Here is a 17,036-nt window from a genome sequence, read left to right as displayed (position 1 = left end):
GTTGAATCTACACGCCTATATACTGAACATGTAACACGCATGCGCATGACGTCAACGTTTTCACAAATTTGCGTTTTTGCAGCTTACACAGAGACTATAACGGTATCATTGAAACCTGCATATAAACGCCTTTGTCGTGTAAGTTGTCATTTTTAGTTGAAGACGATGTCGTGCAACACCCCCTAAAATGTATAATTTATTTCTGCTTTATTTCAATTATAAAAACGATTTTAACAGCATTAGTTGTAGTTTAAATTTTAGTTAACGATTAAGAATCTAAAGAAATGTTCAAACAGTGTTATATTGTTCTGCGGTGTCGATTAGCCCCACCCACATTAAAATGTAATTTCACATAACTACATCAAACATCAGATATGATGGCCGTGATAGCAGTTTTTTTTGTTCATAGTGCACTAAAATGTCACATTATGGTGTGAGTTTGGGGTGGAACTGTCTGTTTGTCTGACCAAAATTTTTTCCAATGCTGTTGGCTGATGGGTTGAGGGTGAGAAAAGAGTGATAAAAATGAACTACCCCCTTAAATAACAGTTCAAATCTCTGTGGTGCAAACGAACAACTTCGGTCGGTCGGCCGAGCAGGCAGGACGCCCAGCTCTGAATGAATCCACCCATCCAGCCGCTCCATCTTCCTCTCACACCCTCTCCTCTTTGGGGTATTTATAGCCTCCGAAGTCCTCCGTCACCGAATCAACACGAAGCGGATGCCAAATATAGCCTGCGCGCTTGATCTTCCATCTGTTTGAAACGGCCGAAGGAAGGGACAATTCACACCCACACGCTATAATGCACCTAATTAAAAACCACTTGTGACAAAGGGCCAGAGAGGGGGAAACTCAGCCGACTGCCCTTTTCCACCCGACACCCATAACAGCCCCTCCAGCGTCGCCCGGGCACGCACACTCACCGAAACACATCGCACACACTCGTGCACACAAACAGGCCTTGTGCGAAGCTTTTGCAGTGCTGCACACACACCCCCTCCTCTGCCCCAGTGAAAAACCCCATTGTTTGGTGGTGGAAGCTGAAGTGTGATTCGCCATAGGATCCGCTAAAGCAGCTTTGTGTTCTTCGAAGCAGTGTGTGGGGATTTGTGGCCAAGCTCAGTGTGCCACTGGTTGTGTGTCCGATTTCAGCGTCCGCACTTCACGATGAGCTTGGACCCAGTCTCTCCTTTGTATAGGAAGTTATGTAACGTCCCACAGCGGGACAGTGAGGACGGGCCGGGCCAGGCCCACCCAGCTCCATTCATGTTGCAATACACATCCATCAGCACATTTTAAAGAGTTGCATAAGTTTGGCTAAATAAAGGTGGATTTGGCATTCCTCCATGTTTACTCTGCGATGTTTGCTGAATGTGCCCACCAGATGGCCACATCTAGAGCAGTGCACAAACAGGGACTTGTGGGCTTTTTTCGCTCACTCCCTCTCTCTTTTTCCGTCTCTGGAGACCGTACGTTTGTTCTTTACTTCTCTCGAGAGTTTTTTTTTTTTCACGGCCGAGTGTTTGTGAAATAATTCTCTGTGTTTGGAAGAGACGTTGTGTTTGTTTTGCTGATAAAAAGATTTAGAGCTTATTACGCTCCGCCGCAGATTAAAGAATGATTTCCGAGCTGCTGCTCCACATTCTAAAACAAACAGCAGCTTTTATAGCGATCGCTATTGGCCCTCAGGGGCCCGACTGCATTCAGAGACCTAATTGACACCATCTTGATAGGAAATGCTTGACTTAAGGCTGCGTTCTTGCAATTAAGACTCGTCAATATCATTTCTGTCACACGCTATGAAGCGCTGAGATTCGGGAGAGCTGTTTTATTTTCCGACACAAGCAGGCGAGAAAGTTCATCTTCGCACAGACAAACGCATTAAAGATCTCAAGGAAGCTACTTCTGAGGAGCTAAACATATGCAACTGAAGATTAGAGATTAGAAGTAGACCAATATATCGGTTTACATTACATTTTTAATAAATTATTAAATAAATTAAGATCATTAATTTTTAGAAACTGAACCTTTACTAGGAATGTGCCGATACGGTGATAATTAATTTTGTCGAATGGCTGATAACTAATAATAAATAATACAATTCTATACTTCTGTCAAAATAAACAAAAAATAAAATGGTAAAAAACAGGTTTTAATGCTACCAAATCAGCATATTAGAATGATTTCTGAAGGATCATGTGACACTGAAGACTGGAGTAATGATCCAGCTTTACCATCACAGGAATAAAGAAATACAGGAATTTTAATTGTAATAATATTTCATTACTATTTTTACAGTTTCTTTAATCAAATAAATGTAGCCTTGCTCAGCATAAAAGACTTATTTCAAAGACATTTTAAAATCTTACCGAACCCAAAGATTGGAACGATGGTGTATATCCCGTATTGGCAGTACCAATGCGTAAAAAAGCTCTCATAATGTATCCCTTTTTAAGACGCCTTCACTGCACCCGTCAGGATGTGCGACACAAGTATGCAGTCTAATAGAGCCGTAGCCTGTAATCTGCATTTAAAATGAGGGAAAACAGTTGCTCCACTTCCCCTGTCTGCCTGCCCGACAGTATCGCTTCGAGAGGAAGCCTGTTCAAATAACCTCCTAACTGCAACTGATGAGATCTTCTTGTTTTCCTGCAGCTAATTACTTCATTATGGTTTACCTGAATTGAGAAGCGTAAATGCTGTCGGATCATTATGTTCAGCCTGTTGTGGTTCAAACCCCTCGATCAATCTTAAGGCCATGAATTTCAGACTCCGTATTCCCCTTGATTTCACTTCATCTGTTGTTTGGAGAATCTACAAGGACTCCTTCCATTTCTGGATGGCTTTTTGTTTGGTTTTTCCTGGTTGTTGTCCGCATCTTCCTCGTTGAATTGTTAAGCTTTAAGATGGAGCAGCGACGTGTTCTTTAGCCCGTTTGTCTGCTTGTGCTCGTCATATAATAGTATTGGTGTTTTTAGCTGCATGTTTGTGCTCACAGTACCAATAGCCTTGTGTTTTTCTCCTCCAGGCCTTAGATGGTTTCTTCTTTGTTGTGAACATGGAGGGGAACATCGTGTTTGTGTCGGAGAACGTGACGCAGTACCTGCGGTATAATCAGGAAGAGCTGATGAACACCAGCGTGTACAGCATCCTGCATGTAGGAGATCATAATGAATTCATCAAAAACCTCCTGCCCAAGTCACATGGTGAGACTGTTTCTCTTTTACATTCATTGTTTCCTTCCCATTTTGCTATTTTCATTTCATTGCACTTCTACCAACTCTACTTTTCAGGAAACGCTCATTCTTCAACTCTCGAGTGAAGCATTACTAGAGCAGTTACGCTTCCCATCTTGCGATTATATTAATCATATTGAGCATTAAGAACTGGGATTTACAGAAAGGAATATCTCCTCTTTCCCCAGTGGTGGTAGAGAGGAAGGTCACCTGCAGAGGTGAAAGAGAGGAAAAGACTTGTGGCTAGAAACCATGTCATTATTGGTTCAAATGATATATTCAACTGGAAAACACTCACTGGTTATGGTTCTCACCCTGGAATTTACTCACCCTCATGTTGTTCCAAACCTGTATGAGTTTCTTTCTCCTGTTGAACACAAAGAAGATATTTTACAGACTTACCCGACAGTTGACAGTAGCCATTGACTTTTTCTTACTATGGAAGTCAATGGCTACCGTCAACTGTTAGATTACCAACATTTCTTGAAATAACTTCTTTGGTTTCAAAAGAAGAAAGACACTCTAACAGGTTTAGAACAACTTGGGTGAGCAAATGATGACAAAATGTTAATTTTTGGGTGAACTATCCCTTTAAGGGGTGTTCACACTAGCTAGCTTTCCATCCATGTATTTTGATGTGAAATATATGATATCACATAAAAATACTGAATGGGATCGTCGAAAATGTTGAAACTGCACATAAAAAACATAAACGCTTACTTGAAGTGGATGATTTTTGGTAGCAAAACATCAGCATAAACTAAGATGGAAAAACATGTACCTAATAAATTATTAGATATGTGTCAGAAATGTACATGATTTTGTCTAAATTTTTTAACATATTTTTGTCGGAAGTGATGATTTTGTTTTCTTAAAGTTGGGATAAAACTTCTTTCATATTGTTGCGTACATCCGAGTGTAACAGATTATCGAAAAAGATCAAATGTAGGACGAGGACTTGATGATATGCTTCGGTTATTTATTTGGATGTTGAGATGTGCGCGTTACAATCAAAAATAGAGGCAGATGAACATGAGCTTGTAGAGCCAGTGTTTAAGTAGATTAGGTGATTGGAGAAGAGAGAGAAAAGTCTGACGTTTTCACATTTAGATAACATAATGAGGTCAAAATGAAACGCATACATGGATAAACGGATACATTGTTCACAATAAGATCTATAACATGCATTTACAAAACAGATTTTCCTTTAAAGGGTTAGTTCACCCAAAAATGAAAATTATGTCATTAATGACTCACCCTCATGTCGTTCCAAGCCCGTAAGACCTCCGTTCATCTTCGGGACACAGTTTAAGATATTTTAGATTTAGTCCGAGAGCTTTCTGTCCCTCCATTGAAAATGTATGTACGGTATACTGTCCATGTCCAGAAAGGTAATAAAGACATCATCAAAGTAGTCCATGTGACATCAGTGGGTTAGTTAGAATTTTTTTGGTCCAAAAATAACAAAAACGACGACTTTATTCAGCATTGTATTCTCTTCCGGGTCACTGCGGAGTCGTGAACACGGATTGACAACAGATCCGGAAGAGAATACAATGCTGAATAAAGTTGTAGTTTTTGTTATTTTTGGACCAAAGTGTATTTTCTTTTTTCTTTTCTTTTTTCATATTTTATTTAAAGCTTTTCACATCTTTTACAGAACAACCCCCCACCCCATGCCAGCAAAAAAAAATAAAAGAAAATAAAAAAAATAAAAGAAAAATCAATAATGATAAATGCCTGTCAAAAGTGCATATACACACAGAAACATACCATATCCATACATACATGTATACATACACACATTGCAAACCTCTACATATACATACATTAAAAGATACTTAAAAGAAAATGCCAATACCAATGTATACCCAATTATGAAAAAAAAGAATTATTGCGACCCTGCAAGATGCAATATAATCTACTGTACCACACCTATTAGAATATATGTCCAGTCTGTTAAATTCCATGATCCCCTTCCAGAAATTCCATAAAGGACTTCCAAATCTGGAAGAATTTCTTTGGTTTACCAGCAATTTCATATCTGATCTTTTCCATATATAGTACACTGCTAAACTCTGTAAGCCACAACTCAAATTTAGGTACAAACTCTTTGTTCCACGTCAGCAAGATTGTCTTCTTCGCTATTGTCATCCCATATTGTATCAGCTGGATTTGATTAAGGTTATAGATCTCTAAAGAAGGGGCCCAACCTAATATCCAAAATGTATTTTCAATGCTTCAAAAAATTCGAACTAACCCACTGATGTCACATGGACTACTTTGATGATGTCTCTATTACCTTTCTGGACATATTACCAGTATACCGTACATACATTTTCAATGGAGGGACAGAAAGCTCTCGGACTAAATCTAAAATATCTTAAACTGTGTCCCGAAGATGAACGGAGGTCTTACGGGCTTGGAACGACATGAGGGTGAGTCATTAATGACATAATTTTCATTTTTGGGTGAACTAACCCTTTAATGCAGAACTTTAAACACATGGGATGGAAGCGCTGCTTTATTTGAAAATTGTTTTGCAAATATTTGCAATACATTTATTTGAAACATAGATGGGAACATACCAACACCAGTTAAGTCACTGAAAGTGACCAAGTCACTATACTTAATAATTGTCTGTTGATCTTGAAGTGACACGAGTGATAGGCAGATCACAGGAACACTCTAATTGGAATTAGTGCATTAAACTTTGTTTCATCACCAACAGTCTCTGTCTCTCATGTCGCTTCACATCGCCAACTCTTATTGAAAATTAATGACTTCCAGTCCCTTGCTGCTGTAAATCACCTCAGTGTGAACACCCCTTTATTCGGTGAGGGAAAAGTTAGGGAATGCTGGTTCAAATGAGTGACACTGAGTGATGTCTATTTTCTTCCCTCCCGCAGTGAACGGAGTGCCGTGGTCCAGCGAGAATCCTCGACGGAACAGCCACACCTTCAACTGCCGCATGCTCGTGAACCCTCACAGCGAGGCCGAAGAGACGCAGGATCACGAGGCACAGCAGAAATATGAGACTATGCAGTGTTTCGCTGTGTCTGAACCAAAGTCCATCAAGGAGGAGGGAGAGGGTGAGCCACGGTTTCTTAAAACACACTTAAGCCACATGAACGGTACTGAAACTCTACGTTTAATGCTTCAAAGCGGAGCAGGAGGCTTCAGCCAAGCAAGCTGACTATTCCTCTTTCATTAAGCAGAGCGTTCATTTGTCAAGTGGCCCACAAAAAAGCAGATTTTGACGTAAGGTTTGTTAAAGAAAATGTTTCCAGTGGATGAGAATTGTTTAAGTGCTGTCATCTAGTGATCTCGTTACCATCAAGGGCAGTAGCAATTTAACATACACTACATCATGTTCACAAATGCTGCATTTATTTGATCAAAAATACAGTAAAACAGTAATATTGTGAAATATTATTAGAGTTTAAAATAACTTTTCTATTTGAATATATTTAAAACTTTAATTTAATTACTCCAATCTTCAGTGTCACATGATCCTTCAGAAATCATTCTAATATGCTGATTTGCTGCTAGAGAAACTTTTCTTATTATTATCAATGTCGAAAACAGCTGTGCTGCTTGAGATACTTTTTTTTCAGTATTCTCTGATGAATAGAAAGTTCAAAAGAACAGCATTTATTTGAAATAGAAATCTTTTGTGGCATTATAATAAATGTCTTTACTGTCCCTTTTGATCCATTTAATGCCTCCTTTGTGAATAAAAGTATTCATTTCTTGCTTACCCAAGCTTTTGAACTGTAGTGTACCAAGATGGTATTATGGTATATGTCGGAGCTCCATGGTATTACCATCTGATACCATCACTATACCATTGTATTGTCACAGTACTTTACTATTAGAGTTTGGTGACTTTTTGATAATTAATTTTATATATTTTTTGTCACTTTGTTGCTTTGTACAACGAGTGCTTACATATTCTATCGCTTGTTTCTCCTTCTTTTTCCACCTGTTTTGATCCGGAGTTTCAGATTGCTCTTTTGGAAAATGCATAATAGCGCCCCCTACCGTATAACAGTGAAAACACGGAAAGCAGGAAATATCCGTCAATGGCAGGGAAGCGCTGTCTCATAAACGACGGAAATTTCCGTCAATGGCGGGGAAAGAGTTAAGGGGTGAATTTTATAAGAGTTTTCAGAGTCAGTCGCTGTACTAATGTAAAAGCAACACTCAGTGTTGACAGTTGTTCCTGACGTGCGAGAGAAATTAGTTTTCTAAATAATGAAAAATAAGGCGAAAAGGTTGACGGCAGTGATTGTGGAACGTGCATCTGCGTCCCGCCCAGAGAAATGTTTCAGTCTGTGATTAATTTGCTCTTTTTCTTTCCTCCTCTTCCACCTCTCGGAGTCACCCAGAGTTCAGGGTGCATTTGAGACCCACTTCTCCACTGGATTGTGTTGGCTTTGGTTTTGGCTCTGGCTGGGTTTTAGAGAGTGTGTGTGTGTGTAACAGCAAGTGTGAGGCAACGAGAGATATTTAATGTTAGTCTTCTTCTCTCTTTCTCTCTCTCTCTCTCTCTCTTTCTCTTTCTCTCTCTCTCACACACACATTACACACACACAATGTTTAATTTTTGCTGGGTACTGTTGGTGTGTTGAGTGATGAAGCGTCTCTCTTAATGGCCCGTCAGTGTTAGCTGTGTGCCAGCTGCTCTTTCAGCCGCCAGCTCAACCTGGCGCAGGAGACAGAGAAAGACCGCTGGAGGAGGAGTGTGTATGAGGAGAGGGATATCTGAGAGAGTTTATTACAGAGACAGTGAAGCTGGGTCTTCATGCAGTTTGGAGTAAAGACCACCCAAGGGGCTAGACAACAGCCGTGTGTTTGCACGTAAAGGCCTGTTCACATCAGCTCTGATGTAAACAACAGGACCTGTAGTAGACTAAAAGTAGAGCATGTCGCTAGCAACATCAAGGTCATCGGGAATACATGCTTGTGAATCACGCTGCAGTTCAGACACATAAGGAGCCGTTTTTTAATGAATCATTCAAAAATCGTAAACACAGGAGTTACTGTTTTGAATCAATCCTACAAATCCTTCACTGAATGAACTCACTGAATCAGTCAGAGCGGTTGCTGAATCAAAATCTGACTCACTTAATGAACTGCAAGTTATGAAGTTGTGATGTCCATCTTGAAGTGAAGCAGCCAGGTACTAAAGGTTTGGGAAAGTTAAATAAATGTCTTTACTGATAGTTGTTTATATGGTTAAAGATCCATTTCTTATAACAAAATCCATTTTTATGTATACATATAAAAACATTATAACATGTAATTTTAGTATGTAGTAAATACAGTACCATTCAAAAGTTTTGGGTCAGTATGATACGAGTTGTATTTTAGGTCTCTTATGCTCATCAAGACTGCATTTATTTGAGCAAAAATACAGTTAAAACAGAATTATTGTGAAGTATTATTACAAATGATCAAACATTTTTTTTAATATTTTAAAATGTAATTTATTCCTGTGATGGCAACACTGTTTCCAGTCTTTAGTGTCACATGATCCTTCAGAAATCATTCTAATATGCTGATTTGCTGCTCAAGAAACATTTCTTGTTATAGAAATGTTTTGTAACATTATAAACCTTTTTTTTTATTGTCTGCTGAAAAAAAAAATCTTAAAAAAAAAACTTACTGATTGCAAACTTTTGAGTGGTAGTGTATATAATACATCTTGTTACTTACAGTGTTCTTGTTTATGCATTATGTCTGATGTGTCAGACATAATGCTGTTGGAGACATTATGATTCTCTTATGATCTTTTTTGTGGGTGGATGAGGGATGACTTTTCTAACTTAGTCTCCATGGGAGCAGCACAGCAGGGTCAGCCTCCACAATGACACACAAACGAAAGGTCACATTCCATCATATCACCCCACGCTCCACTCTGCACCGCCCCCACGACACAAACACACACAACCAATGCCTCATCATTCATTAGCACCCTTAAAATGCTTTAATAATCTGTTCTCACTAATCTGATCGTTTTCTCTCTCTCTCTGTGACTGTAGATTTCCAGTCGTGTCTGATCTGCGTAGCGCGGAGAGTACCCATGAAAGAGAGACCCATGCTCCCCACGCACGAAAGCTTCACCACCCGCCAAGACCTCCAAGGTAACCATGCCAACGCCGCCCCTCTCTCCCCGCTTACACTTTTCAAAGGGTGTTCACATCTCAGTTAACGCTCATCTCAGTGCACAGTCCCTTGCTTTAAACAACAGATACTGACTTTAACCTGGAGAGACTGTTTAATGACATCAATCTCAATCTGACTCAGCACCCAGTCTTACAGTGGAAACCTTTGAAAGGTTTTCTCATGACTTTTTTAAAAAGGTGACCCAAGAAATACATATATTATATTATATTAATTGTTATATTATTTTTGAGTTATTAATATGAGACTGAGTCTTGCTTCCAAGTTAACAAATAATAAATAAATATTATTAATACAATTAATTAAACTGGAAAAAATTTGTAGCAATAAAAAATAAAAACATAATTATCTTTTTATTTAATTTTTTAAACCACTTAAAATCTGCCCTCAAATATTCATGAGGCGTATGTGCCATTCTGTTAATTCACAAACAATACACAATGCAACTGTATTTCTGTCTGAGTCCCAAATTTGAGTATTTTAGTCATACTTTATGCATCCGGACAGTGAGATCACAGAATGGGAAAATCAAGAGTTTTTACTGTCACACCAACCACACCTGTTGTCACACTCTGATGTGGCTAGTTATTGGAAACTCCCTGTTTCAGAGAGATTACAAAGCTGAGATATGTCTGTCATACATTGTCATGTGTTGTTTTTTTTGGTCACTGACAGTTCTTAAAAAAATAACATTCAATATTTGATATTCCCCAAGCATGCTGCATAGGGGGTTATTCTACATCCATAACCATAAGTATTAAATGTCTGCAATTAATTCAGCTCGAACCATTTAACATACTGTCAATACATACATTTAGTTTGCTTTGAACCCTTAAAAACCTCATCAGGCATTGATATTTTTAAAAAGGAATTGAAGACTTATTTATTTAATCAAGCCCTTGGCGTTTGATTAGGTGTGAGAACTGTGAGTGATTTGTTGTTTGATTCCTTTGTGTCTTGTTTTAATGTAACTTAATGTCTGTATGTATCTTAGAGTTATTGATTAGCCTACTTATGGACAGCACTTTGGTCCATTCTAATGGTTTTGAAAGTGCTTTATAAATAAAAGTTGAGTTGAGTTGAGTTGAGTTTGCAGATCAGCCTCAGCTGTGCTTAAACATTATTTACATCCTTTAAGAAATTTAAGCTTGAAAACGTGTAACAGACAACATCAAACTGTTTGCTGTGCTGTGTGTTTGTAGGTAAGATCACCTCCCTGGACACCAGTCTGTTACGAGCGTCTATGAAGCCAGGCTGGGAAGACTTGGTGCGAAGATGCATTCAGCGATTTCACCTCCAGAACGACGGAGATATGTCATTCGCCAAGCGGCATCAGCAAGAAGGTACTGATCACTTAATTAACTGACTCAGCACTTAGCCATGTCATGGTATAAATGTTGTCATATTGGGTTTCATGTGTGAAGGTAGCTATGGAGTGCATTAGTGCCTGCACACATTTTCAGCTGCGTTGGTTCCAGAAGTATTTTTTCTAATCATTTTTCCCATAGGGATTCAAATTATATATATATATATATATATATATATATATATATATATATATATATATATATATATATATATATATATATATATATTTAAGCATTTCAAGCCATGAACCACACTAACCATTTACAAGGTGAATCATAACATTACAAATTTGAGGCAAAAATAATTTGAAAATCGACAAAAAGACAATGGTAGTGAGGTGAAAAAACTACAATCCCATGAAGCATTGTGAATGACATAAATATTATAATATATAAAGAATATATTATAAATGTGTTGCAAAATATGCATGTGTTGCAAATGTTAAAGTATTTTGTGAGCGTAGAGAGACCGATTCGATTACATGCAGTGCTTCATGGGAATGGGCGGAGCTAACAAGCTCTTTTGGGGAAATTTTCTGTACAGCTTCATGGGTAATGTAGTTTTTCCACCACAAATTCTGCTGTTAAACATTACTTTAAAAATAAGTTGAAATAATGTGAACTGATGGCTTCAACAAAAGCGTTATACCATCGATTAACAACCTCAGAAATCAATTTTCAAAAATCAATTTTCTATTAAGAAATATTAAGAAACCAACTGTTGCACTCTATTGTGCATTTAAATATTTACGATATATTTGATAATATTTTTCCAGATAACTACCTTACATCTGAATACCATAGTCATTTTAGCAAATCTTTTTTATGTCAGGACCACTATCGTCAAAGATGATTGACAATTAAAATATAGTTTGGATTGGCAGTGTGATTCTGTTCTGGGCAAGAACTCCCTGTTCATCCATGCAGCCTAGCATGGATAAGAGCAGGGAGAGCAGCGATAAACCAAACCAACATAAATGTATTGCAAATATCATTAATGTTCAATATTTTAATATACAACATAATTCGAGAAATGAGTCTGATTCGAAGGGGAATCAGAAGTCCTAATCCTGATTGGACGAGAGGTGGAGCTGGGGATGTGAGGAGGGTAATTAGCTCCTGAGTGATAAGCTGCTGATTGACCCATATAGGCTGCTGTGATAGGCATCGTATTCCTATAGGTAGACGTGGATCAGCTGATGCGAGCTTTATTGACGCAACCTGCCATAACTAACGTCACGCTTGATATTTGGCCAATAACTCTTACACACTTACATTACTATAATGAGAGTGCAAATACAGAGATATTTTAATAGCCTTTTTTTAACCCTGTTAGAAAAATGTAATCTTTAATTCAAGCATAAATGCAGGACGTAACTACTGTCATAAGGATATATACAGTAGTAGACATTACTGTATTTCTGTATTTTTCATACTGTAGCAACCATGTGAACAAAATCAGGAGAACAGTAGTTTGGTTGTGGTGTGTGAACGGCGTTTAGTAAGTCTGAGTTTATGTGTGATAGTTACTATTATTATGTCAAGACATGTTGGAGGAAATGGTTGAATGCAGATGTGACCTTATTAATCTTTATGAGTACAATTTCGATGTTGTTTGTTTTAGTGTTCCTCAATATTCATTTACCTATGTATGTTTCAAAATGAATCTTTTGATGTTCCAAGCATGTGTTTTGTTTTGCAGTGATAAGGCATGGGCAGGCGTTCAGTCCCATCTACCGGTTTTCCCTGTCCGACGGGACCATCGTCTCAGCTCACACCAAGAGCAAACTGGTTCGCTCACCTGCTACCAACGAACCACAGCTCTACATGTCCCTGCACATCTTACAGAGGTACCCACTACCCAGCCGCAAAGCTTGCTATGTGTGCCTGCACTTCAATTGTTTTGTCTCTGTTTATGTCGGAATCTGTGTTTTTAATTGAATCGCAATGGTGCATTTTATGAACATGAATATCTGTTTGTCATTTTTGACCCTCTTCTCACTGTTTCCTGCTTGATTCGGCTCCATGTGTGAGCATTCAGTCGAAACACACTCTTTCTAGTTCTGACAAGCCCAGCTAATGACCATACACTGAAATCTCACTGTCATGTGAGAACATCCAAGCATGTTTTCCCAGAGGCCGACGTTGGTCTCTAAACATTCCATCAGAACCAAGAATAACACGAGTCCCTCAACTCCCACAGCTACACATTGGCAAACAAGTGTTTTCACCCTTAATAATTCCTCAGAATTTGATTGCTGATTTAGTTAAATATGGAGTAATTGAATACAAACAACTCCAAGTTTATAGGGACAGTTGACCCAAAAATTATAATTATGTGATTTACTCACCCTTTATGTCGTTCCAAACCTGTATGACTTTATTTCTTCTGTGGAACATAAAGAAAGAATACGTAGTTAAGAATAAGTTCAAGCTTTACAAATAGTGGTAAGAATCAATATGTCTATTAACTATTAACTAGCTATTACCTATGACTTTCGCCTCAGATAACTCCTAATTACTGCTTATTAATATTTAGTACGGTAGTTGTTAAGTTTAGGTATTGGGTAGGATTAAGAGATGTAGAATATGGTCATGCAGAGTAAGGTTCATTAATATGTGCTTTATTAGTACTAATAAACAGCCAATATCCTTGTAATATGCTTGATAATAAGCAACTAGTTAATAGTGAGAATTGGAACCTAAACTAAAGTGTTACCTCTAAATCTTCAGAGGCTGTACAATAGGTTTGTGTGAGGAACAGACCAAAATGTAAGTATTGATTCATGAACGATTCATTCTTTTGAGTTGAATCTTTTCAGTGAATCATTGGTCCAGACCAGTTCACAAACTGATTCAGTCACAGCAGTTAATAGATGATTAGAGGGGAATATTATCAGTGAATAACTACTAGATTATCACACACTAAGCTGTTAGATGACTTCAGAAACTTATAACAAAACTCACAATTTGTATGGGCCGCTTTTATTATGCTTAATGTCCTTTTTGAACCTTGTAAGCTTTAGTCCCAATTCATTGTAAATACATTTGGAACAACATAAAGGTGTCAGTTACATGCTAGTCAATTTCTTTTTCCTGGAGCATCATTGGGTAAAGTCAAAGATTGCAGTTTCACATAGAATCAAATCATTTTGAGTATATGGATTTAGTAAAGCTTGGATCCACAGCAGGCAGTTGTGAACACAGTTTCATGTGTTAGCTGCAGAGTTTTTATCTCTCTCACAGCGTGTGAGGGAGAAACACTGGTTTGCTTTCTGAGACAATAGCAGCAGTGTTAGGCTGGGGTGTCGAGCACAGATAAACATTAAACCCAGAGTGAGCTCACAGCGGGGTGGGGGTGGGGGGGTGCTGTCTTAAAGCACAGCATCTTTAGCACAATAACACACAGTATAGCCTAACCATTGATTCATCCTGCACGCCTCGAACAAAAGCATCTCTATGCATTTATCAGCTCTGAGTGAGTTTTTAGTATGTAGCTTGCTAAAAGCTTTATACCCCGAGGTGATTTCTACATTAAAGGGGGATGCGACAGCACAGCCGCTCGTTTTCTCTGTCCCGTGGCTTGTTTTGAGGGATGAGCAGTGCTGTTTTTCTTTGATAACAATTCGTTCCCCTCTTTTAACCTTCTCTGCTGAAACATACTTTAGTTAATTAAGCCATTCCTGAAGTTCCACTTAAGCTCTTTTCTCGGATTCCTTGTTCGAGCACTAGAAGAATCGCTTCCTGTCTGCGAGATTAATTTAACAAATGACTGCACTGGATTAATGTAATGAAATAGTTTCAATAGAATTTACTTGGAAATCAATATTAATGCCTTGGATCGCAATTAAAACACCATAGTCAACAGCACGTGCCAACCTGGTGAGACTGGCATGCCCTGCCTGAACTAATGAGGCATTTTATCCTTTTATCTGTCTCTTTCTTTTTATAATAATTAAATATGTAATAGTCACCACAATGATGCCAAGAGGTGTGTGTGTGCGTGTGCGTGTGCGTGTGCGTGCGTTTATTGGTTTATTCCAATGTCTAACCTTCAGCAGTGTTCATTTAATATAATTTGATAGTGTTTATTAATTCTTTGAATTTGTTTTTATTTTTATTAGTTCTGTTTTCATTGTAATTCAAGAATTAGTTTGTTTTTTAATATTTCTGTTTAGCTTTTATTTTAATTTAAATTTTAGTAACTTGTTTTATTTCAGTTAGTTGCAAAGACAACATTTCTTAAGTTTGTTTTTTCATTTAATATTTTATTCTAGCTTTTAAATGACTGAAATCTGTTTTTAATAGTTTTAGTTTTCATTAACAATAAAAACCTTCACTATGCTCCTTAGCAAGTATTACCAATTATGAATTTTATAGCCACTTTTCCACTGCAGGAACTTGCCCCAGGAACTAGGGACTTTGGGGTGGTACTCAGTGTGTTTCCACCGCAGGAACCAAGGTCCAAATGAAGTTCCGGGTAAACATTTTGATTGGTTGACTCCATGCAGCGTTTTATTTCAACCACCATTTTTTTTAAATCTGTTGGGGTGCGTGCAGTAACAGTTGTTTGCTATTCGAATCAACAATGGAGTTTCAAAAATACGACCGATGGACCGACGGCGAGGTTCAGGCTTTATTAAGCTTAAATTCAGAAGATAAAATCCAGCGGGAACTGTAAAGTAGCGCGCAGTCCTACGTCACCTGACTAATTTGCCTAATTTTCATCGGTACTTTAGACCGTGGTGGAAACGCAGACAGCAACAGGTCTGGGGGTAAAAAAGTTCCTGGGACAAATTGTTCCGGGTAAATGTTCGGAATGCATCAAGTTTGTAATCATTAGGTTCATCGTTATCTACAAAACTAAGTTTGTGCTATGTGTGTGTTGCAGCATAAACTGAACTTTATTCTTTAGATAATCTATTGGCAACTATAATATTGTGTGTTTTTTTTCTGGTTTAGGGAGCAGCCCGTCTGTGGCATGACCCCCGATCTCGGAAATGCTCAGGCTATGGGCAAGCCCATGAACCCCATGAGCTCTCCCAATCCAGCTGGTTCCTCCGGCGCCCCCCAGGGGCAGGATGCCACCGTCAGCAGCAACACATCCACTTTCCCCTCCCCTGGTGGCCAGAAGGAGCCTGGCGCCATCGGCCCTGTACAGGGCCACCGTTTCGGCTGCCCAGGGACCATGAGCCATTCGGCAACCATGCAGGCGGCCACCCCTCAGGGCAGTGGCTATCCACTGAAGTTGAGCAGCCCATCTCAGGGCAGTCCGGGCATGCTGTCTCCATGCCACCGAGCAAGTCCCGGAGTGGCAGGGTCTCCACGCTTGCCCCCGCCTCAGTTCTCCCCAGCAGGGAGCCTCCATTCACCTGCGAGCATGTGCACTAGCAGTACAGGTGGCAGTGGGGGAGCAGGCGGTAATCATGGTTACACAAGCAGTTCCCTTAATGCCCTACAGGCGCTTAGCGAGTGCCACGGCGTAAGCCACGGCCAATCGTTGGGCTCGCCCGACAGGAAGTTGGGCTCGCCAGCTGCGATGGGCATGAATCTTCACCTGCTGAATAAAATGGGAGCCTCTGAGTCATTCGGAGAGCAGAACCAATCGGAACAGGGCAACAGCGGGCAGGACGATGGCATCGAACAGCAAAGAGACGAAAAGGGCCAGTTTAACAACCCGGACGCCAGTGACCCGCAGAACCGGCTACGTGACAACAAAGGACATACTAAACTCCTGCAGCTCCTCACCACTAAAACTGAGCCTATCGAGTCCACCTCACCCCCACCAATGGCTGGTGGAGAGCCCGGGTGTAAAGACCCCGCCGGCGGCCCAGGAAATGGCGGCATGGGCTCTCAAAACGGAGCCGGGACACATGCTACCTCCCTGAAGGAGAAGCATAAGATCCTTCACAGACTTCTCCAGAACAGCTCATCGCCCGTCGACCTGGCCAAACTCACGGCCGAGGCCACGGGGAAGGAGCTGTGTCAGGATTCTGCAGGTGGGACGGCCGGGGTGGGTGATTTAGCCATTAAACAAGAGCCCGTCAGCCCCAAGAAGAAGGACAATGCCCTGCTGCGCTACCTACTGGATAAAGATGATAACGCACTCAAGGATAAAGGGCCTGGGGAGATAAAGGTGGAGGGCGGAAAGATGCAGGGAATTAAGACAGAGAAAACCGATGGTGGCTATGACCGTGTGGAGCAGGTAAGTGGTATCACCAACTTTAAAGGAATATTTAATTA

The 17,036-nt window shown here is 39.6% G+C and overlaps 1 protein-coding gene across 5 annotated transcripts in view; it reads left to right on the top strand.

The window, feature by feature from the left end:
• Positions 1 to 17,036, top strand: part of ncoa2 (nuclear receptor coactivator 2) — a 96,358-nt gene that overhangs the window by 52,210 nt on the left and 27,112 nt on the right. For all 5 annotated transcript variants that reach the window (XM_084399145.1, XM_084399147.1, XM_084399144.1 and 2 more), the window contains exons 6-11: positions 3,030 to 3,207; positions 6,147 to 6,329; positions 9,285 to 9,386; positions 10,629 to 10,769; positions 12,496 to 12,643; positions 15,756 to 16,998. In XM_084399145.1, the coding sequence (XP_084255271.1) occupies positions 3,030 to 3,207; positions 6,147 to 6,329; positions 9,285 to 9,386; positions 10,629 to 10,769; positions 12,496 to 12,643; positions 15,756 to 16,998 (1,995 nt within the window). The remainder of the gene's footprint in view (positions 1 to 3,029; positions 3,208 to 6,146; positions 6,330 to 9,284; positions 9,387 to 10,628; positions 10,770 to 12,495; positions 12,644 to 15,755; positions 16,999 to 17,036) is intronic.

This window comes from Rutilus rutilus, assembly GCF_951802725.1.
Source record: "Rutilus rutilus genome assembly, chromosome: 24".
Lineage (NCBI taxonomy): Eukaryota > Metazoa > Chordata > Actinopteri > Cypriniformes > Leuciscidae > Rutilus > Rutilus rutilus.
The sequence above is the reverse complement of the archived record's forward strand: the minus strand, read 5'-3'. Positions and strand labels throughout refer to the sequence as shown.